Source organism: Malaya genurostris, chromosome 3 (genome assembly GCF_030247185.1).
Source record: "Malaya genurostris strain Urasoe2022 chromosome 3, Malgen_1.1, whole genome shotgun sequence".
Taxonomy (NCBI): domain Eukaryota; kingdom Metazoa; phylum Arthropoda; class Insecta; order Diptera; family Culicidae; genus Malaya; species Malaya genurostris.
The window spans coordinates 174,487,023-174,512,254 of record NC_080572.1 but is presented as its reverse complement, the minus strand read 5'-3'; the positions used below and the strand labels follow the sequence as shown (position 1 = coordinate 174,512,254).

Here is a 25,232-nt window from a genome sequence, read left to right as displayed (position 1 = left end):
ACAGCAAACTTTCGCGTAAAGAGCACATCAAAACATTCGTCACCGCATTGAAAGTATACTTTCCAGGATTGCCGAATCACGTCGGATTTTTCACTCTTGCAACTACGAACATTCGCGTAAAGGGCACATCAAAACTTGTCACCGCATTGGAAGTATACTTTCCAGGATTGCCGAATCACGTCGGAATTTTCACTCTTGCAACTACGAACTTTCGCGTAAAGAGCACATCAAAACATTCGTCACCGCATTGGAAGTAAATTTATATACTTTCCAGGATTGCCGAATCACGTCGGGGTCACCATTTAAATTTTCCAACTGAAAATTTCTTCCTACACGAAGTAGGGATTTTTTTATATTTTTTAACTCTCGTTTTCCCTTGTGGAAAACGAGCTCCTTCCAAACGAAGGGATTTCTTTCTTATCGTCAAAAAGAAACACGAGTTGTTTCCTAACTAAAAACAGACTACTTTATTATTTCCATCTTACATCTATATGTACACTTTTCTTATTCTATTACTACACTTCAAACCTCAAAAGGGACAGACAAATATGCTAATTTTACCTGCTGATTTACCTTTATCTTTGCGCGTCTCAATAGACCAATTGATATGGGTTTTCCCATTCAGAGGAGATGCAAAAGAAATAATATATTTATTTCCTGTCTATACTGTGCGCCGATTTTGTCTAGACGCTACATCCTAACAAAACATTATACAAATTTTATAACTCAGCCTATTATTCTAGGATCGGCCTGATTTTACGATTCTACTTACGGCCGTCTCGTCAGTAAAAATATTGCTATTGCTATTGCTTGAGTAGTTACAAATACTCATCATTAATAATGAACGTGTAATGCTAAAAAGTAATGATGTACAGTAATGCAGTAATGACGAGCGTTTGAGCAGAAGTGTCATTACTTAGTAATGACACTTTTAATGATCGTGTAAGGACCGCTAATGATGAAAAATCCGGAATTCCATCATTACTCGTAGACCTTACACGATCATTGAAAGTGTCATTACTTTTTAGTAATGACACTTTTAATGATCGTGTAAGGGCCGCTATAATGGAGCCAGCCTTCTGACGGTTGCCAGAATTCCTCACAAGCGGGTTACTGTGGCCGAAATATATTTGCGCCTTGAGTAAAATTGGATTTAGGGTGACGAAAACGGCAAAAAACTTGCGACATGGAAACGTTCAAAAGCACATGCAATAGCCATATGTCGAATATATGGTATACAAGGTATATTTATTCGTATTTTCTAATTGCAAATACGAAATTCTCATTGTGCTATTTGTAAAGTTGGTCAAAATGTGCTATTTTGTAAAGTTGATTAAAATACCCCTTTACCCTATAATTACATTTTTGGTTTGCTGTGTTATAAGTAATCAAAATATAGGTACTTTTTGTTTTCTGTGCAGTGAATTTTTGCATGGATATGAATAGTTTGTCTTTTGAGTGTTGTCAATGTTGTATAAATATAAACGATTAAACATTCTTCAATTAAACATTTTACGGAATATACTTCTTGAAAATGTTGTTACTTCGGATTACACAGCTTTCGGTTCGAGCTCAAACTTCATATATCAATGCGATATCAAGTCTCATCAGGTAATGTGATATTTTTATGATCCTATTCAAAATACATTTCGAATTCATCCAATAAGCTTTCGGCCCATAACTTCAAGTTCTGTCCTGCAGACTGGTCTGCGAAGCAGGAAAGAGGAACGTTACCGAAATAAGGATAAGGTGCCTATAGACTATCGAATTATCTATCGAGCTCCAATGGAATATTATTTATCTGGTGAGTATTTTTTTTATGAAAACGTCAACTTGACGTCGTGTTCGGCAGAGATGCCAGGTTTGTTGTTTTTTTAGAATATTGCAATTTTCTGAGTAATATATTCGCAGTTTTTACTGAAATTTTTAATATTAGCAAACTTGTCAATTTCGTAAACTTTGTTCTACTCACCAAGCCAACGAAATTGATCACTTCATTTTAATAGAGCTGTTTCAGTGCACGAGCTTTTTTGAACCTGACTACGGACTTCTAAAAAATTGATTTGATACTTGAAAGTAGATCCCCGCTGGTCAGCAAATGAACTTCGTTCAACATTTTATTTTATTTGACTGGTAATCAACGAACAGATTTGTTTGAGACTTGCACGAACCTCGTTGACTTTGTTTCTGTTTAAATATATAAAAATTCTTGAGTTTTGTTCAGATTCAGCTATTACAGATATTAACTTAAATTTACATTTTCAGTTTCATTTGATTTTTTCCGATAAAAGGATTTTCAACAACTATTAAGAGCATCTAGAGTGTTCATTTTTAATAAACGTGTAATTTTCTGGACAGTTTTTCGTGAACTGAACGATTAACTGAATTGACAAGAATTCATCCGGCCAAACGTCCGGTTTTTTGACTGAAGCTCTCGTGCTCAGTTTCATCCGGTTAACTGATCAGTTCTTCAGTTAATCGTTCAGTCCGTCAGTTTTCTTTTGATCAGAATAATGTGCCTCCATGGAAGAAACTGATGAAACTGACATGAAGCCAAAACTCAGAACTGAATAGTCACCACACACGTTCAGTTCAGTTAATCGTTTGGTTTTCAATTCCGTCCAAGATTAATTTGGACTGTCCGGAAAACTGAAAGTGCTTAAAGGCAGTAATAATAAATTCTCCATACAAATTTGAATGGCATTACTTTAGTTATCATTAAGAATGACATTAGCGGCCCTTACACGATCATTAAAAGTGTCATTACTGAAAAGTAATGACACTTTTAATGATCGTGTAAGGTCTATGAGTTCAGTAATGACACGAGTAATGATGGAATTCCAGATTTTCCATCATTACCAACATTATTTCTTCTTCTTATTTTTTTGTGGAAGTGCTGAATATCTTTAGAACTATACGCGAAAAATGACAAAGTGAAGATTGAAATTGTTAATATTTCATTAACCTTAAAGTTTCAATGGCAAATAGCGGCCCTTACACGATCATTAAAAGTGTCATTACTAAAAAGTAATGGCACTTTTAATGATCGTGTAAGGTCTACGAGTTCAGTAATGATGGAATTGTGGATTTTCCATCATTACCAACATTATTTCTTCTTCTTATTTTTTTGTGGAAGTGATGAATATCTTTAGAACTATACGCGAAAAAATGACAAAGTGTAGATTCAAATTGTTAATATTTCATTAACCTTAACGTTTCAATGGCAAATCAAATTTATTTTCAGCTAAACGAAAATAAAAATATTGCTATTGCTTGAGTAGTTACAAATACTCATCATTAATAATGAACGTGTAATGCTAAAAAGTAATGATGTACAGTAATGCAGTAATGACGAGCGTTTAAGCAGAAGTGTCATTACTTAGTAATGACACTTTTAATGATCGTGTAAGGGCCACTAATCCAATTTATTTTCAGCTAAACGAAAATAAAAATATTGCTATTGCTATTGCTGGAGTAGTTACAAATACTCATAATTAATAATGAACGTGTAATGCTAAAAAGTAATGATGTACAGTAATGCAGTAATGACGAGCGTTTGAGCAGAAGTGTCATTACTTAGTAATGACACTTTTAATGATCGTGTAAGGACCGCTATTAATAATTCTCGTGTAAGGGCCGGTACACAGTTTAAATAAAACTGGCAACGCTGGTAAAAGTTTAATTGGGGAATAATTATTGCTCCATTCACTATTATCTTCAGTATTTTGTTGAATTGTTTTAGTTTTGCTGTTAGCGTGAATGCTTTAAAATGATTGTGACGACCGGTATCTTCAAACAGTTATTCTTAGGTAATAATATTGTTTGTTCTCAGAAAAAATGAATATACGTTTAATTTTTGTTCTGTATTTAGACGTTCTGAGAAGATCGTATAACCAACAAAATGCCACATTGAAATACTTTGCTCCTCCTATTGAATACAAGAGTGAGTTTACATGATAGATATTCGTTTATCAATATGATTATATCTAGTAATTAAATTTAGATAGTGTAATACCCGAAAGGCCTAAACTGCGGTTCATGGACAAAGTTCCGGTGTTACCCGCAAATATGAAAGCACCTAAAATGCAAAAAAAGTTAAAATTTATGCGAGGTCCTGAAATGGTTCACAACACGCTCATACACAAACAGTACGGAATTGTGGCTACTGGAGGTGGTCGACTACGGTGGGGACATTTTGAAATGATGCGTTTGGGAATCGGACGTAAGATGGATACCAATCGTATGTATGCCGTTTGGAGGGTAGAGGCACCCTGGCAACCGATTACAAAGAAAGGGCAGGGGCAGCGAATGGGAGGTGGTAAATCTGCTATTGATCATTACGTGACTCCGGTTAAAAGTGGCCGTGTAATCTTGGAAATTGCCGGAAAGTGTGAATTTGAAGAAGTCAAACCGTTTCTCGATATTGCGTGTCATAAGTTACCTTTTAAAGCGATGGTAGTATCACATGAAATGTTGGAAGAGATGCGTGCTAAAGAAGAGAGATTGGAACGTGAAAATTTGAATCCTTATACCCTCAAATATATATTCCAAAACAACTTGGGAGGATGTCATAAATGGCTTTCTCCTGTGGATCATAAGTGGTTTGGGAAATACCTTTAATTTTTGCTTTTACTGCTATAAGGTTTATTGAATAGTTAGATTAATAAAATAAAAATCGTCTAGTGAATACTATTTTTTTAAGTGAATCAACAATTGAAAAAAACTTTATTCAAAATTTTGTTTTGCTAGCTCTGGGTTGAACTGCGAATTGTATTTCTGTTTCACCACATGTTCTGAAACTATTGGTTGCTTAGGAAGAGATGGTACAGGGTCGCCTCTGACTTTCGAAATTAATTTTTCTGCACGAATTTTTTCTTCACGCTCGCGAGCTAATCTTTCTTTGCGTAAAGTATCCAATTTCATTCTTTTTGCTTGCTTCTGATCTTCATCAGAGGATGATGTTTCTAAACTCGACAATTTTCGTTTTTTATGTTTTTTCTTATGCTTCTTGTGCTTTTTTCGCTTTGCTCGTTCTAACTCACTTCTACTTTCCGAGGAACTGCTTCTACGACGCTTCTTTTTAGAATGATTATTGGGTTTATTGAACAGTGGCTCATAATGTAGTTTTGAAGAAGTAGGATTTTGAATAACTTTGTCTTCCTTTTCTATATCACGCACTGTAGCAGAAGGCAATGACTTTTCGGGAAGATAGCGTCGCATAACATTTAGTGGATCATTATATGCTTTTGTTTTTAAGCCAACCTCAACGCATTTCTTATCTTTATCTTGTGTGTTATTTCTAATGGGAGCTGTGTCATACCAATCTCGCTTTCCTAATGCTTCATTCGTGTCCTGACCCAAGTATGTTAAATAACCAATCTGCTTTTCATACTTTTCCTGTTCTTCTTTTTTCTCCCGTTCATGATCTACATTCTTCCGTTGCACTCCATCAACTTTACCTGATTCCAATTCTTCAAAAAAGTTGACGTGCTCCTTCTTGTTGATTCGCTCCTCTAATTCATTAGAAGTAACCGTTACTGTTGTAGATCTTCCCGAACGCGCTTTCTGTCGAAGAAAGTCTATCTTTGCCTCTTGGTCCGCGAGAGCAATCCTTCTTTGCCGTTCCTTTTCTTCCTCGGCGGCTTTTGCTTCATCGCGCCGAACTCGTGCAATATTGTCTTTGGTGCGAACATGCCAGCTGATTGAGAATGTTGCGATCAAATACACGAAATTGGTTGTTAATGTATCAAAATTACCGTTTTTTGGGAAGTATATTCATTGTGAAAAATCAACTTGAAACTTCGATTAGTAATATTTTATGTGGCGAACGCGTTACCAATCAGTTACGATTATTTTCTCTTCGTTGGGATATTCAGTAGTAATGAATAATTACTAATAATTGCTATTATAAATACGAATGTTTACCGTCGTTCGGTGTCAATGATTGTTCGTACTGTTGTATTTTGTCGGAGTGGGAGTTTCTATCTAAGAGCAGCGTTGCCAGGTCATTTTTCCAAAAATCTGTATTTGGTGCAAAAATTTATGTGTACCAAATCGGTAACAGAATCAAATTAATACTCAAATAAAAATTCACGTTCGATTCACTTGAAAGAAACCTAGTGTATGAACCTCAACAGGCATCGGTAGTGTTGTGGGAGTTCTCGGATCTCGACTTCGGCTTCGGTTGGATGGCAGTGACAACAAAAACAATTTCTGGAGGCTTGTCGATTCGAGATCCTACCACAAACGAATTTCCAGACATGACAGTCACGATCTTTTTTTGGCGCACATCTACGGTCCTCCATGAAACTGGCAACAATGGTGATAAACTGGTTGCACTGTTGAGTTCCCATTATCACATTTATAACACAAATCTCGGTTAATTTTTCAAAAGGGCGTATAAGTAAGTGACAGTTTCTCTTTGTTTACTTTCTCTTCTATTAATTACCAAGCGGTTTCCACGTTTGTTACTCAACTCTTTGCATGAAATGATACCCGAAACTTTCGACTTTCAAACAGAATAATGATATCAAAGAAAATCTTTTTTATCACATCACAATAATCGAAAGAGAGTGTGATTAAAGAGAAACTGTCACTTGCTTATACGCCCTTTTGAAAAATTAACCGAGAAATGTCAAACCGTGAGAACCTTTCGATTCGTTAGCTCATTTGTATATATTGAGATTTTATGGTACACTTAATATTTTGTTTGTTTTGATATAATCAGCTAACACCATGATCTCTCGTGTATTTAAATTAATAGCGAGAGGACAGTTTACAGCAGATATGAATTATAGCAGTTAAATGGGAGTTGGAAGGAAAGGTAGCTCGGAAAGCTCGGAATTCCAAGTGCTAACACAGTAGATTTCCGACGTTCCATTATGTACTACGAAAAAGTCAGAGTAGATTGCATAAATGTTAAAAAATCAAAATCTACGGTTGACGAGTAAATGGAATAAATGAGCATGATGACCTGGCTTTGGATGCCCATTTTTCGTACTTTTCCGTTTTTTTCGTTTTGCGATGCGTTTTGCTTATCCTGTTGGTTATTTTTAACAATTGTTTTTTTTATTTCGGTATCGAACTGAGTGACAATGTTGACATTTGATTCTGCCCTACTCATGGCACACTTTAATCGAAATGATAACAATCAAATTAATCTCGCGCTCCACCAAGCGGTGAGTGCGGTCATTTTAGAAAGTACCGGGTACGAACCAGATTTTTTAAAATTATTGTAGGCACATACATGTCTTTATTATTTATCTTTGATCCTACGACGTTATTAGTTGCTGTTTAATGTAACGTATAAGTTTATTTTCAGCCTTTGGAATTATATGCTAATTTTCTGAAATAAATGTTTTATTTTTCATGGTATTTTTCATTTCATAGATTTATATAAAAATCTGAAATCTCCCTTTTGACTTCAACCAATATATAAAATAGAAATTCTCTGGTATCTAAATTTGATATGCACTGATAGCTGTGATATGTGATATGAACAGTGCATTACATTTTAACTATGAAACACGCAACTTTTACTGGATTATGCATTAAACAGCTTCTAAATGCCAGTCCATTAAAACCTACGTGAAAAGTAGGGTGGAAAATATTCACATAACTTTTCACGCAACTAAAACATGATTTTTATTTTGAGTGAAGATAAACTCAAGATGGAATAGTGGATGATTTTTCATATCACATTTCAATTTGACCCCGCAATGAAATCGGTTCACCGTCAGTTGCAGTTTAATTATTGTCGCTGCAGCACTAACCTGCAATTCGCTGGACAGTCCAGCGCAGCGACGATTCCGAGCGACGTCAGTTGAACTGTCATGCTATTCATTAACTGATAGAACTATATTACATTATGTATATTTTGTTGTCTTGATTATGAACCACGTGCTTTAACATAAATGAAGACAAACAGGAGAAAAGGTTCTAAGTGCAAATGACAGTTTCTCTTTGTTCACTTTCTCTTTCGAGTATTATGGTCCAATCAGCAATCTTCCCATCTAACACTTCACATAGGATTATAGCAAAAACCATCAACTTTCGATATGCATTGTTGAATTTGTTGGAAATTACTGGAATTTGCCGTAATAATTGAAAGAGAAAGTAAACCAAGAGAAACTGTCACTTGCACTTGGGACCTTTTCTAATGTTCATCGAGTAATGAATAAATTTTCTTGCATCCACTAAAGGAGCACGTAACAAAGGAGTAAAACTTTCTGTATGCACTTTAAGTTGATAATGTATGTTTAGGAATCACTGGGTTTGAGACTGAATGTTACGAGGTAGTGAAATTTCGAAGTAGGATAAATGATTAATGTATTGCATGCAGTCTACATAGCATTGGTGTGCAATCAACTTCGCTGGAGGGATATAATCAGGTGAGAAAAACGCCGTTTCTGATTTTTTTCTGCAAGCACAATATTATTAGAAACAATCGAATCGCTACATGCGTCGTGACACTCAAAATAATAATCATGTTATAGTTACGTGAAAAGTTATGTGAATATTTTCCACCCTACTTTTCAGTAGGTTTTAATGGACTGGCATTTAGAAACTGTTTAATGCATAATCCAGTGAAAGTTACGTGTTTCATAGGTAAAATGTAATGTACTGTTCATATCACATTTACCTATCAGTTCATACCAAATTTAGATACCAGAGAATTACTATTTTATATATTGGTTGAAGTCAAAAGGGAGATTTCAGATTTTTATATTTTTATATTCATTGTGTGTGTTAATGGCGAACATGACAACTTGTGCGTCTTTAGTGCAGAATCAAATTTCAAAAATTGTGTGAAATAATTTCCTATTCGTGAAAAATTGTGTGCTGAATTAGTGCTTGAATTGTGTTAAATACAGATAAGTAGTGTGTTCTGTGCATGCTTCTATTTGTATTGATAAAAGTATCGAAATTACCGTGCGACGTTCGCCCAAAGAAGCGGCGTCGTTCCGTAATTTATTGAATGATTATTGTATTGTTTTTGCACCGTTTTTTGTTCTGTGATTTGTTCTCCTCTTGTGTGTGTCGGGCCGCTTGGTTTGTTCATGAAGCATGGGGGAATGCAAGAAGTGTGGGGAGAACATAGCCATATCAGATGTTGGAATTAAATGTTTGGTTTGTGAGAATGTATTTCACCAGCGCTGTTCTGGCCTTACCCGAGCTATTGCTAATTGGTTAGCGGATTTACCGGCGCTATTGTTTAAATGTGCAGAATGCTTAGAAGGTAACGTTGTATCTAGTATTGTCGATAACGATGTTCATTCGTTCATTAGCGATATGAAGAAGGAGATGGAGAAACTAACATCCATTTCTGAATCGTTCGCTGGTTTGCGGGAGAGCATCGAAAAACAGATTAATGTCGCAATAGAGAGTTGAATCGAGAGACTGATCAGGTCTTCCAATGAAGCTTTCGAGAGAAAGATGGCATGCTTGGAAAACAGTGTTGCCAAAAAGTTGGAAGATTTGAAAAGTTTACCGATTTCAAATAATATGCAAAATTACAATGAATTGGCTGTAAAAAACAGAAAAAAAAATTATTGTTGAGAGGAAGACTCATTCGGAGTCTGACAAAAATCCCTGCCGAAAACGAAAATTATTGTCGAATAATGATGAAGAAACGATGCTTGTTGACAATGATAATGACGAAAACAATAATGAAGTTTTTGCTAAAAAGGACATTTCATACGCAGATATTTTATCAGGGAAATCTAAAATTAGAAAAGTTAGCATCAAAAATCGTAAGACTCGCCCGGTTATTGTGATAAAACCGATCGAGTCGTCACAAACGAGCGATGATACAAGAAAATTTTTGAAAGACATGTTGGATCCAAGGGCACACAAGGTTAGTAACTTTAAAAATGGTAAAAATGGTTCGATTATTGTTGAGTGTGCAACAGGAGAAGACATTCAGACTTTAAAAAATAACATCGAAAGCAATTTGGGAGTTAATTACAATGCTGTTGTACCCACGCCTAGTAAACCAAAACTGAAAATAGTGGGGATGAGTGATCGATATTCCGCTGATGTATTTATTGATCTTTTGAAAAGTCAAAATCAGGAAATTGTGATTGAAGACGTAAAAGTTGTAACTGATTTTGAGAATCCTCGCTTCAAATATAACAAATATAGTGTTATAATTGAGGTAAATAAGAACACTTATTCTAGCTTGATGGCCGCTGGCAAGGTGTGCGTCGGCTGGGATAGGTGTTCGGTTTTCGAGTCGTTCTACGTATTTCGCTGTTTCAGGTGTGGTGAGTTTGGTCACAAGAGCACCGAATGTTCGAATAAAGAAAATTGTTCCAAATGCAGTGCTGCAAATAGAACATCTGAGTGTACTTCAACTGATTTTAAATGCGTTAATTGTCTGAAAATGAACACTGTACGTAAAATGAATTTGGACATCAACCATCCAGCATTTAGCAAGCAGTGTCCGGTATATTTGAGACTGCTTGAATCGAGAAAGAACAACATAAGTGAATAGCAACTAACGAAGGGGAGATTATCGGAAATATTGTACTTAAATATTGCCGGTTTATCTACTAATTTTGTCGCATTGCGGCATCTTGTGGAGAATGACTGTCCTTTGTTAGTTTTGCTCTCAGAAACACATATAGTTGATTCTGATGCTTTCGATCAGTTCAGTATTCCGGGTTACGCTATTGCGTTTTGCTTGTCACATTCCAGACACACGGGTGGAGTGGCCATTTACGCCAGAGAATCGATTAAGTTCAGCATTCTATAAAACGAAGTAGTTGGAAATAATTGGTTCTTGGGTATATCAGTTGAGAGAGGCATGCAGATGGGAAACTATGGAGTTGTATATCATTCCCCTAGTTCAAGCGATCGCCAGTTTCTGGAAATTCTAGAAAACTGGTGGGAAAGTTTTGTAGATTTTAGTAAACTTAATATTATTGCGGGAGATTTCAACGTTGATTGGCTCAGTGATCAGAGTTCGAATCACTTGAAACAGTTAGCAGAATTCTTCCGTTTCAAACAAACTGTGAATGAATTTACAAGAATTTCGAGACATAGCAGAACTTTGATAGATCACGTATATTCCAATTTTGACGGAGTTTATTCGTGTGTGGAGACCGATTGCAAGATTTCAGATCATGAGACAATTGCAATTTCCATAGCGAGTACCCCTAGAGATTGTAAAAACACAGTGAAAATTAAATGTTGGAAAAAATATTCAAAGCAAGCCATGTCTCGACTTGTGTCAAGTAGCTTGTATTGTACGCAGTTGACTGGAAATTTGGATAGCAGGGCATCTATTCTTACGGACGTATTAAAAAAGTGTACTAATAAATTAGTCACTGAAAAGTACGTTAGTTTGAACAGCTCATATAGCTGGTACTCAATGGACCTCTTACGATTAAAACGAGAGAGAGATAAACAGTACAAGAGGTTCTGTAGAACTAATAATGAATGTCACTGGTGTACTTATACCAATGCACGAAACATTTATTCACGGGCCCTGAAGAAGACTAAATGTGAATATGTTCAGGGGAAGATCGATCAAAATCAGAAAAACATCAAGGAGTTATGGAAAATTCTTAAACAATTACTTAAACCTACACATTGCTCAGCAAAAACTTTAACATTTAATGGCAGAGAAGAGCACTCAGAGCAAGTGATACCAGAAAAATTAAACAGTTATTTCATAAATAGTGTACAGCAGATCAATCAAAGTATTGATTTGGTTGGTGAACCTGTTGAAATAACACAGCCGATTAGTAATTATTGTAGATTTCTTGAATTTCACCCAATCACTTTTGAACAATTGAAAGATATTTGTTTTAATTTAGGAAAATCGGCTGGTATTGACAATGTTAACTCAAAAGTGATACAAGATTGCTTTCATGTTATCGGTCACGATCTGCTGGACTTGGTAAATGAATCGTTATACACGGGGCATGTGCCAAAAGTTTGGAAAGAATCGCTGGTGGTTCCTATCCCCAAGGTTACTGGAACAGATAAAGCCGAGGAGTACCGTCCCATTAACATGTTGCACACGTTGGAAAAAATTTTGGAACTTGTTGTTAAAGATCAGCTGATGAACTATTTAAACTCTAACAGTTTGCTAATACCGGAACAATCGGGATATCGGAAAAGTTACTCTTGCGAAACCGCTTTAAACCTGGTTTTAGCAAAATGGAAGAAGAAAATCGAGATTAAAGAGCCTTTTTTTTGCAGTGTTCTTGGATCTCAAGCGCGCTTTCGAAACAATTTCTAGACCTATACTGTTACAAACACTACAACGCTTTGGTATCGAAGGAGTAGCATATAAATGGTTTGAAAGCTATTTATTTGATAGAACTCAGAGAACTGTTTTCAACGATGTTGTGTCTAGTTTCCAGGGTAATTCACTTGGTGTGCCACAGGGTAGTGTTTTAGGTCCGATTTTATTCATTATGTACATAAATGACATGAAGCGAGTTTTACGGTTTTGTGAAATAAATTTGTTTGCTGACGATACTGTTCTGTTCATTACAGCTAAGGATTTGGATGAAGCGGTTGCACATTTGAACGAGGACTTACATTCTCTGGCTCAGTGGTTGAAATTCAAGCAGTTAAAACTGAATGTCGCGAAAACTAAATATATGGTTATTTCTGCTTTAAGCACTGGACGTGAAGCCAACATTGAAATTGATGGAGAGATTATTGATCGCGTTAGAGAGTTGAAGTATCTTGGAGTCATAATTGATGAAAAGCTAACATTCAAATCTCACGTTAACAACATCATCAAGAAGGTTGCCAAAAAGTACGGTGTATTAAGCCGTCTGAAAAATGATTTAACGACCAGTAGTAAAATTCTTCTGTATAAATCAATAATCTCTCCTCACATTGACTTCTGCTCATCGATTCTGTTCCTTGCTAACAACACGCAAATATTGAGATTTGCGATTGCAAAATAAGGTCATGCGATTGATTTTGAAATGTAATAGATATACTTCCTCTAATATTCTATTGAACGCATTACAATGGCTTTCAGTGAAACAGAGAGTATATTATTTAACAATGGTGTTCATTTTCAAAATCTTAAATGGAATGCTGCCTCGATATTTGTGTGATCGGATTGAAAGAGGAAGTGACTTGCATAGGTACACTCAAAATAAACATCACTTAGTATTCAAATGCAAAAACATATGATTATTTTCCATAATACTTGGCACGTAACAGTTACTTTTCCCATATATGACAGCCATGTGTCCCACATTATGAAAATCAATGTTGGCAATACGTATGTTTCATGTGAATTTCACTTATCCATTATTGGTATATCACATGTATCTTATATGAAATCCATATATTATTTATCTGTATTTCATTTAACTTCCATGTATTTTTCCAATGGTAATCAAATGCTCGTCTATTGATTTATTGGAAGTATGGTTGATATTTATTGACGAAAATGATTTTACGTTTCCTTTGTATATTTAAAACGAGAATTTTTCTAATATTTATAATAACAAATATGTAAGCTAAATCGATACTTATAATAACTGGCACACTGTAGCATCCATATACAAGTAGCATTCCGTTACCTATATGAAACCAAAAAGTCGCTGTTGTCCGACCGTATTGTTTGCAGCTGAAACTGTATCGCATTCTAAAAAAATTAAATATAATTATTTCTAGATTTTTTTGATAGCTCGTATAAACTTACGTAAAAGTTCAAGCAAACAATTTTCAATCCTAAATCTGCGAGCACTCTCTTCTTCGTTACTTACAGCCATTTTTATTTCAAACAATTTTCACAGCTTACAATCACGTAATTTATATTTGCTTTACACATGAAATCTACCTACGTGCTTCACACATAAGGCGTAAGTGCTGTACACTTAAAATTTATCGAAATTTCAATTAAATATTATAGATTAACATATAAATGTTACATGATGCATATGCATATAATGTGGTGGGCTGTTTTCAATAAGTATGTGATTTTTCACGTAAAACCAATGGGAGATTTTGGCTCAGTGTACAATACTAGAAATGCGTTTGATGCGAGAACACCAAGCTTTTTGTCAGCCAGATCCCAGAACTCGTTATTGTACAAAGGGATTAGTTTTTTCAATTCGATGCCAGGACGAATCAAGCGGGCTGCAACATTGAGGGAGTTCAAAAAATTGTGTATTTCACACATAAAATCTATTTTGTAATTAGATCTTTAATGAATTAGTGCAATTTGATTTTTTCGAAAACTGTGTAAAATGACGAAGATTGTATTTATTTTATTTTTGTTTTTTTTTTCAAGTAAGACGCATTAGGTTGTTATGTTCTGTATGATGATGATGGATTTTTAATAATTTGTTTAGTTAAAAAAAAAATGAGTTGTCTACAAAAGTATGAGCCTCGCGCGCGCAAAGCAGGTAGAGGCAATCTGGAAATTGAACATGACTGAAACTGGATATGTTCTCTTTTATTTTTTAGAGCTTTAGCATTCTACGTGTCGAGATCGAATCTTAACTTTGTAAGATTTGATGAATTATTTATTGATTATATTTCGGAAATAATAGGTATCGGAAGTTGTTGATGGAATTGGGCTTGGCTCTGCTCATCCGCAGTCTCGTTACTCCATCGTAGCTGATGTGTGTAGCGATGAACTGGTCCGGCGGGAAGGGCCAGGTGAATTACTGTCTGATACTGACAAAGTTATCGGGTTCGATTCCTGATTTGTTCAAGGATCTGCCCGGGTTGGAAATTTTCTTGAATGACCCTGGATGGTAAATCGGAAATATTTGAATGTTTTCTTGTTCTCAGTTTTACTTTAGAAGGAGAATCTATACCTGCTGGATTAACCAGATCGTTTTATATTTAGTTAATTGGGTAAAATATGTGATGCAATATTTATTATCATTTAGATAAATCGTCCAGCTCACACCTTTGTAGGGGTATGAGGCGGGACCATCATCATCATCATCATCATCATCATATAAATCTATGAAATGCAAAACACCATGAAATATAAAACATTTATTTCAGAAAATTAACATATAATTTCAATAGCTTAAAAAGCAACTAATAACGTCGTGGTATCTAAAATCGACTACACTCCAGTAATCGTTTTTGTTGTCACTGCCATCCAACCGAAGCAGAAGTCGAGATCCGAGAACTCCCCCAACACTACCGATGCAATTTGATGTCGCATTACATGGTTCCAGTGTCTCTAGCTTCATGCCGATTTTGAACTCGTTTTTCGGTGGACCAACGGCATTTGAAGCATTCGGCAGGAGCGGGCAAACTTCCGGGCTCACGCAGGCACTCAGTCCAGTCTAACACATGGAAACTTTCATACTGGATTGGTCCGGTCGTTGTAGTGAAAAATTGTAATTAAATAACATTTCTCGCAAATATTTACACTACTTACACTTTGAGGGCCACTGTTCGCCATTTTCAAAATCGAGTTTTTCACAATGGAAATTCACGTAGATTGTTTGACGTTCGGTCAATTCACGTAAACTTTATGTGATGACTCTATTCATTTTAGGGGATGTTCGTATAACATTCATTTTCGTCACGTAAAATATTCAATTTGACATTTGGAAACATTTTAAGTGATTTTTCAAGTGAATCGAACGTAAAATTTTTATTTCAGTGTATGACAATGTTTGTTCATGTAGAATTAAAGGCTATGCGCAGTGCTTGGAAAACGAATGAACCGAATTAGAGTGAATATCCTTCATACGCTTCTTGGTTCATGAATGTACTAGCAACTGAACCATTCATCATCCACTTCTGGTCTGATCGATTTGGTTTGTGTTTGTGAATTAACGCACTACTGGACGTGGAAGGTGAGCGTATAGAAGTGGTATTAGTTGCTCATTCTCTTCCACATAACAAGGCGAAGCTACGAGCGAATATCGTTCGTTCTGCATCGTAAGCAGCCACGGCTTGGAGAACGAATGAACCTCAATATGAAAAGCTCTTTTTTGTTTCCCTCTCACATTCGGTGTATATTGATCAAACTTGGCTCGCATTCGCACTTTTGTTTGAGCTTTAATAGTATCAGGATTGTTGTGATGACTATGGCTACAAAAAGCAAAAATCGTTCCTCAAAGAGACCAACATTGAAGCAAAAAGTGCTCAGTATGATAAGAGAGCCAATGAGGGATTATAAATAATATCAATCCCACTGCCGCTAATTTTAGTTTTAAGTAGTTCATACGGCAGATAAATTATTTTTAATTCTGATTCATGAATGTCCACCAGTGCTTGCAAGTGCTTGGTGCTTGCTTTAAACAGCACACGCATTGAAGCAAACCGTATTGCGCAACATTATCGATCAAGCTTATCATCTTCCGAAATGAGAGAAATATGCTTCAGTGCAGTGCCCATTCATTACGAAACTTTCCTTATTCCGTACACTTGAAGGAACACAAGCTCTAACTGACTCAAAAACATGAATTATAGCTACTGGTAGTGAAAGATGACGTGGAAAGTCTATTCTACAGCAGCGTGTAACCTTCTAAATTTAATTTTTTTATACTTAAATACTTTAATGATATAAATTATTTTTACATTCAAATTCAACAGTATTCTTTGATGATGAATGGTTCACCAGCGATAGTGTGCTTGAATAACTTATACTACCGATGAGTTATTTGAACGAATTGCCTATATTTGAGAGAAAAGAGAATACTGCATACTCTTTTTCAGAAAGGTTCAATAGTATTAAACGTAATACGGCACGCTCGTCGGCAAGTATGTTTGGAATGGTTCGTTCTCCAATCTGCTCGCTCGTGTATATTTCCTGCATCGAAGCCGGTAATTCAGTCTGTTGGTATGAGTGCTGTAGCTGCGCTGAACCGTTTTGTTGCAAGTCACTCGCATTGATGAGTGAATGGTGAAAGCTCTGGCTATGCGTATTGTCTAATGTCGTTTTCGCTTGATACCAAACCTAACCCAGTTTCCACCCTAACTGCTGTCAAACCGTTTGTTTGAAGCTAGTTTCGAACCTAGTTTTAACGTTGTTGAACTGAAAATCGAGTCAGTTTCGAACCTGGTTGTTATATCAGGTTTGCTCAAACCGCCGTTGCTAAGCGCGAAAACAACACAGTTTCGTGAAAAGTGTTTGTTTGAAGAAACTACCCTGGGTCAGTTTCAGTGTTCTCAAGCGAAAACGACATAAGAGAGAAAAAATACATACTACCAGAAGTTAACTCAATATTGCGATTATTTAATGAATAAAGTCTCGGTGAATAATATAAATAGTCCTTTTCCTCGGTTGATTTTTCAGAAGGCCGCAAGAGCAAGTGACAGTTTTTCTTTGTTTACTTTCTCTTCTATCAATTGTCAAGAGGTTTCCATGTTTATCACTCTTTTGCAGAAAATGATATTCGAAACTTTCGATTTTCAAACAGAACTTTACCCAAAATTTGGGCGGCAGCCAAATATTTTTCCTGTTTATTTTTGGGTAGCTCATAAGCGGCCCTTACACGAGTCATTAAAAATGTCATAATTTCATTTTAATTTTAAACGTGTATGGTGCAGTAATGACGAGTTTTTTATCAAATTTTAAAATACATCATTACTTAGTCATCATTAAAAATGACAAAAATAATTCTCGTGTAAGGGCCGCTATAGAAGAGCTCGACAATGAGCAATTTCTCCTCAAAAAACTCGATTTTCAACGGTCCGATCATCGCTATGCTAAATTTAAAGAAAGTGTCCCACAAAATGTTCCGTTTTGATTATCATAACGATTCCAAAAAGTTGAGTTTGAGCCTAACGACTGCCCAGTGCTTCCATCGGCCTGTCATCGGACAATTATGCATCATTTGCTTCAACCGCGTCAAACAGAAAAAGCTTTACGTTTTCATTGTGTACCGCTAGAGCAAAAGAGCGAAGAGATACAAATCAAGGCATTTTTTTAGCTGACGTCACCCCGATAGGGTGATAAAGGATATTGAATTATTATCTTTCGATCATAGAGGCTTCAACCTTAAGGTCAAGTTTAGCGTATCACACTTTTTAGAGATATTCAAGCCTGCAGATTTTTTCAGATTTAGTGACCTTGGCAACCCTGTCTGAAGATATTTGAAATTTTTACCTGGCATCTCTGATCAGCAACAGCAGATGCCTCTGTTTACTTTTCATTAGGGCGTATGAGCAAGAGACAGGAGCCCTTTCAGAGTTTAAGCGAGAAATCTGCTCAGCTTTCACTCTGACAGGGTCCCTTTGATTTGCTGCTAATATCATTCCCGCTCTAGGTTTGCTAATGTCAGTCACCATAGTTCGGCACAGCTTCTCGCGCTCACTCTGCCTTCGGTCTTAGTGATAACAGTAGATGAAAAAGAAAAGTTTTTTCTTACGTCTCGGTTGATTTTTCATTTTCATCACTCTTTCTTTCGATTATTGTGATGTGATTAAAAAGATTTTCTTTGATTTCACTACTTTGTTTGAAAGTTTCGGGTATCATTCTATGCAAAGAGTTGAGTGATAAACGTGGAAATAGGGATGTCGTAATATCGATCGATTAATCGAGTAATCGATTAATAACTCAAATAATCGAGTAATATTTAATCGAGTAGCTTTAAACTAATATTCGATTATTGAGCTAATCGATTAATTAAAAAAATCCCATAGTAATCGGGTAATCGATTAATAACCCAGATAATCGAATTAATTTCAATCGATTAGTTTCAAAATTATACTCGATTATTAAATAATCGAGTAATTCTAAAACTCCGACATCCCTACGTGGAAACCGCTTGGTAATTATTAGAAGCGAAAGTACACAGAGAAACTGTCCGCATCGTTATGATGTTCAAAACGGAACATTTAGTTGGCCATATAGTCTGAGTCACTGGGCCAAACAAACTGAAGCTGACAGCTGTCAGTTTCGAACAGATAGAAGAAGAAGAAGAACATTTAGTTGCATACATTCTTTAAATTTAGTATTTATTTAGCGCCAACCCAAACAATATTTATTAAATCAATGACATAAAACCGGCATTTTTTATTTCGGCATATTTCTCATCTATCAATATTAGATAAGAATGAATTTTTATTAATAAAATTTGATTTGTCGTCCACAGCATGCAGTTTTATAACTTCATTTAGCTTTGTCGCGTTCGGTGGAATTACGGCATATGCATACTCCCATGACTACCACACTATGCCTGTACCTTTCAATATCGAATATGGACCGCTGACAGCCAATGAGCAGGATTTGTTACTATTTTTGGGATTCTTTTTATTAGCTAATGTTGCAATACGTATTATCGTTAACCGATATCCACTACGCATTTACCGCAACAATGGAAAGTAAGTTAACTTCCGATATTTATTATGCATTCCGTTAGCATTACTTTTGAATTACAGTTATTTGGCTATATTCGAGGGCACGTTGCCTTTCACTCGGAAAAGTATGAAGTTCATCAAAGGAGATGTTTCGCAAGTACCAGAAGGTGGAATTTTACCATGGCAAGATGCGCGATATACAATAAATAAAAAACAAGTTCTTCTATTCGATAATCACTTCCGCACTCCGTCAGAGTTAAATGCTATGATGACAAAAAATAGATAATCTTTTTTCGAATAAATCATTTTTGTTTTTACATTCTTGTTTCCTCATATGTGTCACAGTAAAACAGTCGTCGGTATAACTTAAACAATCTCCGAACAGGTGAAATGATCTTTCTTTTATTGAAACACTGAAGAACCCTCCCAGTGTTACCTGGGAACAACTATTGTTTTACTAAGAAAATTTGTTTTCTTTTATTTCAGATGATCCTGCATAAAGTTATGAGATGCACCGCAATTCGACTTTTGTTCCAAGACACGTCCGAATGTTGTCGTAGTTTTAAATATTTCTTCGTGAAAATTTCAAATGAATACTCCAAACCAGAGCTTAAAATTGTCACGCATTCTCAATGAAAGAATCCAGTCCTACAGTCTCATTTTCAATATTTTACTGTCTCATTTGTGAATGACCGACACTAGGAAAAACGAAGAAAGACGAAGCATTCTCGTATCTCATTGAACAAAAGAGAGGGTATAATTGCCAACGTCACTCTTTCCTCCATGACAAGACGAAACCAAACTAACGTCTTCAGGGAGCATCAGCAGAATTTCAATTCTCATTTTTTCATCGATGTATTGAAAATTTGTGACGCTTGGCTATAAAAAGTGATTAAAATATGACGAATCGTAGTAATTACATCTCAAAACCTCTTTGGAAACCAAAACTACTACAAATTCGAGCACCAACAGATAATAGTTACTGTGAAACCTTTATTGTCATCTTCGATTCTCACAGCTTTGGATGAATATCGACATTGCATACTATGGGATTTTCACTGTTCATGAATAGCATTCTAAGCAACCCATTTTGAAGTAATTATACACACTTTTAAGTGGCTTCTTGAATACATTCCCAAGTAACCATATGAATTATATCACTGCACATTTACTCTATTTTTACATTGTTAATGTATAATTACACTAATCCTACATACTTTAAAGCAATGTGCATTGAATTTGCATTCAAAACGTAACTGAGCATTATTTTACAACAACCGTCCGCCGTATATCAACATTCAATGCTATCACCCTCATTCTTGTTTACGTCCGTATCGGCAGTACGACGAACGGGTACTTTCGAACGAATACGAATAAGCCATTCTTGTTTTCACTCGAATGAATTGGAACGCGACTCGTTTGCCACAAAAAATTCAAATATCAGTAAACTTCTTCAAATAAATGCTAAGCCTTGATGAAATCAGTCCAATTCTTGTGATTAACCATATGCGAAACGTTAAAATGTATGGCAGTTTAACTTCAAACGATACGTGTATTCGAATATCATTCGTACGAACGGAAAGTCCCATTCTCGTTTACGGACGAATAGACGAAATGACGTGGTTTCGATTCGTCAGTTTAATGTTGCGAATCAATCGTTCGAACACATTGAAGAAATTTTAACCGATTTCTAACAAATTTATTTTCGAGTCTAAAGGTGATTTGCAATCAAATCATAAATTTGTGTATTGCAGAAAACATTTAGAAAGCATAGTAGTATAGTAATATGCTGGTTTTTTTTTCTGGCGAGCCTTTGAATATATGCGCGGTTCCAAGTTTTTACGCATCAAATTTTACATCCATTAGGTACTGGAAAATACGCCATGGGCAAATATGCTTTATTTTATATTAAATGCATGATTTTACCAATGTAATAAATATGAAGACTTTCGAAAACATGACAAAATTTCAAGAAAAATGCAACATATTTTTCGCAGATAATACTGATCGGACTGCTTTTGTCGTGAATACGACTTACTTTACTATGGGGCGCCTTTTCAAAATTTACCCTCTGAGAGAGTGATAAGTTTTTGATCGTGAATATCTCCTGTTATATCTAACGAATCAACATAATTCTTGCTACATGCCATCGGAAATATGATCACAATTTTATGATAAAACTTTCAGTTGTGTGACATATTCTTAAATAGTTCACAATTAAACTTTTCTGAAATGTTTGGTATAAACGAGTATCAAAGAAGATAATTCATAAGGCGCGTTTGCCTTTCTCGTATTTTGAAAGCTCATAGCTCAGTGATCTGTAGAAGGATTTATATAATCTAACTACCAATAGAATCGAAAATCTTCAACTTGAACGTGTATTACAACAATATTGAAGTTTTTCAATAGTACACTATTGAAAAACCTGTTTGATTTAACCCATGACAGCACCAGCCAATCAGAACGCGAGATGTCTGTATCTATACAAGAGCACCCATATAAAAGTTGAATGGTTCATTTTTCCTACCATTTGCTGAGCAACTCTTCCCGAAACAAGACACACGACAGCAACATCGAGGACCTGTCGTCTCATTGTTTCCCGATATGAATGCACGAGACACCGTCAGCACAATGACACCGAAAAAGGCAGCCAAAAAGTCCAGCAAGGCCCATTGCCGAAACAAGACACACACGAGAACCATCTCAGATCTCAATATTTCCTACCAAAAGATTCATCAAGATGGGAGTTAAAATAATTTGCACCGTCACTAACACATTCAATTACGAACGGCAATGCGAAAGCGAAAGTGATGATTTTGAACACATCTTTATACTAGTATACAAATATGCCGTGCGAAACAGAGTTGCCACAGATCAATATGTATTTTTGTCGCGATTACTTTAGTATGCGGCCGAAAACAAAAATTGTTAGAACAAATGTTTCCACTTGATTTGCGCATTCTACTTTCCAGGCGTATCAGAACTGGCTAAACTTAAAGCAATTCTAAATATTTCTTTATCACAGTGATGTGGTCATCCTGAAAAGGACGGGGTTTTCAACGGATGGCCAGCTGCAGATGGCGAGGGATGATTTTCGTTTTCGTTGTCATGGGCAGCGTTACCGGCCAATTCCAACACTTCGGCAACCAAGTACTCCATCACTGCCGCCAGATAGACCGATGCACCAGCACTGACACGCTCGGCGTAGTTCCCCTTCCGAGGCAAACGATGGATTCTGCCGCCAACTGGGCACTTCAGACCAGCACGGTTTAAGCGGGACTTTGCCTTGCCTTAACTGTTCCTCCTGTGTGCGTGTTTCTGCGTAAAAATTCCACAGTACGCAGTTAACAGCTCGACGACCAATTCAGTATTGGCTGCCGCTCTGCTAACTCTCTCTTTTATATCGTTTCACTGTTTCCCGTTCTGCGTATAGGAAAGGAATTCCAACAAAGGGGAAGTCCTACCGTGCTACCACTAGCACGTATAAAAGGAAATGTGATGTGAGAAATAGCGTCATTTAAGTTAAAGCAGCTACTCTGTACGTACGAGACACCGTCAGAACGATGGCTCCGAAAACAGGTAGAAAAGCAGATTTGTACCATTCCTAACACATTCAATTACGAACGGCAATGCGAAAGCGAATGTTGAACACATCTTTATACTAGTATGGGGTCGTGTGAAAATATGCCTTGCGAAACAGGGTTGCCATATATGCAGATTAATCTGTATCATCATTGTTATTATCATTATTATTATTATTATTAGAATCACTCTTGCATACCGAAGATCGTAGATACATTTCAGACCAGGCCATTGCAATTGTCTTGTACTGGAATTTCGAGAAGAATCAGATATCGTCGAACTTCACAGCTTCAATAAAAATAAACTACAAATTTGTTGTACCTAGCTTCCTATATTAGCAAATTAAAAAGGATCTGTTTCAAGTTTGGAATATATAGTTGTAGAATAGTAGCTGTTTAATGTAACTAATCTGTACTTTAATGTAGGTGTATCGCTTCAAATTCTATTAGTGAAAAAGAGGAAAGCTTGCACAATTCATACAATCAATCAACTAACTGATATTCGGAAAAGTGATGGGAGCGTGTCAGTTTTTTCGTATTCACGACATCCAGTTATGTCTCTGACATTACTCACCCGCCTTTTTTCACTTTGCAAATTTCATTTACCGAGTTGAATAAAATTGGTCTTGAGTACGATATTTATTTATTATGTAGCATTCGTCACTTTTTTGATGCTTGGAATCTTCCTAAAAACAACTACCTGCGCTGCCGATCCTTCTTTTGCACAGGAGTCGCGTACGTACACGTTCGAGTGAAAACAAGAATGGCTTGTTCGCAATCGTTAGAAAGCATGTGTTCGTCGTATGGTCGATACGGACGTAAGCAAGCATGATGATACAAAGTCAGCGAAAAAAACAAGACAAATAACAAATAATAGCAAAGATGTTTAATTACAACTAAAAACTGTACCAGAACTTATAGTTTAAAGTTGGATGGGCGTTGTTTTTTGTATGTGCGATGTTTAAAATAGTGATTGATTCGAACGTAAACGGGAATACGAATTTGATATACTTTCGAACGTATCGCATACGGCCGTAAACAAGAGAGAGGGTGTATATTTTGATGCAATGAAACTTGAATAATACAGGGTGGCAAGTGAATTGCCGATTTCAATTTCCCGTTTTTTTTCCCGGTTTTTCGAGATAAAAATTCCCGGTTTTTGGAATAGGCTCAAATCGCTCCTGTTTAGTTTTTTTTTTAAATATTTTTTAATTCAAACTTTAAACAGATATCCCATGTCCAAAAAGGATCATTGTAATAGGCCCGCTAATTGAGGTTTCTCATACTATCCAGGCATTTCGATGTATAAATAGAAAATATTCATTATAACATGTGCATATAAGTATAAAGCTTTTTTCAAGTCATTTAGGGCTTTTGGTTACACGTAACCGATTTCTTCCGAGTGCACATGACTGTTTTTATTATTTTTTTGGTATACATATGAATGAAAATAGATCAATAAGGAACAACAATCCCAAAAACGGACGCTTGCCACTCAACATCTATGCTTGCAACTTCAAATCATTTTGTACATTTTTTTCTTCGCTCCTTCCGGAAGTGAAAGTGGAAATTCAGCGGGAAAATTATAAACGGCATGATGGCCGAGGATGGTTTTTTATCGTATCAAAGAACGCTCGCTAGCAACTCTTCACACGATTCAATCAGTGCCATCAAAGAGAGACGGATATCATCGCAGCAACAAAAAACCGGCATGGTTCATTTGACATAGAATGGACACCAGTGCGAAAGCGAATTTCTCTCGAGGACCTGTCTGAGAATCAAAGGTTAGCTCGCTGCTGTGGGGATTCTCTCTGAAGCAACAAACGGTCGCTTATTCTCGTTTTGCGATCCTATCCTATACGGGCAGTGGATAATTGCGATAGAATCATTTTACTATTGCCGCTTATTCTAACTATGTGCATATAACTTTTGTAAAAGTTGTATCTATGAAAATAGCTGCGAATGCTTCAGACCAGGATTTTGATTGTATATTGTGACCTAGTATGAGAATCAAGTCGAATTATCTGCGATAATTATCAACTTGCGATTCTCTCTTGGTAAATTCCTCACCGCGCCGATCGTTGCCGAACTGTACATATTTTGTTAAGGGCTGCAAAATACTAAGGCCCTTATACCATGTTCACATTAGCGCTTATATCACTTGATATACCGAGATGATACGCATATCACGTGGTAGTGTTCACATATGATCGAAATGATATCGTTTGACAATCAAGTTGTCATATTGAATGTTCCCATTAGGAGTAAGATCAATAATATTGCTTTTCTCTCCTACAATTCAATTAATAATTGAAGTCTTGCATTCAATGGTCTCCGAAACCCAGTATTCGTTGAAAAATTCGAAATTATAATGATTGTTTATTCTCA

General features: G+C 36.1%; 3 protein-coding genes across 4 annotated transcripts; 2 read left to right on the top strand and 1 right to left on the bottom strand.

Annotated features, from left to right (window-relative positions):
- Positions 1 to 1,417: 1,417 nt before the first annotated feature.
- Positions 1,418 to 19,580, top strand: LOC131436261 (uncharacterized). Of its 2 annotated transcripts, none has more exons than XM_058604884.1 (4): positions 1,418 to 1,611; positions 1,702 to 1,804; positions 19,059 to 19,287; positions 19,345 to 19,580. In XM_058604884.1, exons 1-4 carry the CDS (start codon positions 1,468 to 1,470, stop codon positions 19,547 to 19,549), a joined length of 681 nt encoding a protein of 226 aa, XP_058460867.1. In that variant the 5' UTR covers positions 1,418 to 1,467; the 3' UTR covers positions 19,550 to 19,580. The 2 variants fall into 2 exon arrangements, with proteins under 2 accessions (XP_058460867.1, XP_058460868.1); XM_058604885.1 differs by having other exon boundaries at positions 1,427 to 1,611; positions 1,668 to 1,804.
- On the top strand, positions 3,648 to 4,687 carry LOC131436260 (large ribosomal subunit protein uL16m). The gene is made up of 3 exons (XM_058604882.1): positions 3,648 to 3,809; positions 3,872 to 3,943; positions 4,004 to 4,687. The coding sequence occupies exons 1-3, from the start codon at positions 3,770 to 3,772 to the stop codon at positions 4,618 to 4,620; spliced, it is 729 nt and encodes a 242-aa protein (XP_058460865.1). The 5' UTR covers positions 3,648 to 3,769; the 3' UTR covers positions 4,621 to 4,687.
- LOC131436259 (leukocyte receptor cluster member 1) lies at positions 4,726 to 5,953 on the bottom strand. The gene is made up of 2 exons (XM_058604881.1): positions 5,757 to 5,953; positions 4,726 to 5,698 (listed from the first exon to the last, which is right to left on the bottom strand). Exons 1-2 carry the CDS (start codon positions 5,777 to 5,779, stop codon positions 4,726 to 4,728), a joined length of 996 nt encoding a protein of 331 aa, XP_058460864.1. The 5' UTR covers positions 5,780 to 5,953.
- Positions 19,581 to 25,232: the final 5,652 nt, after the last annotated feature.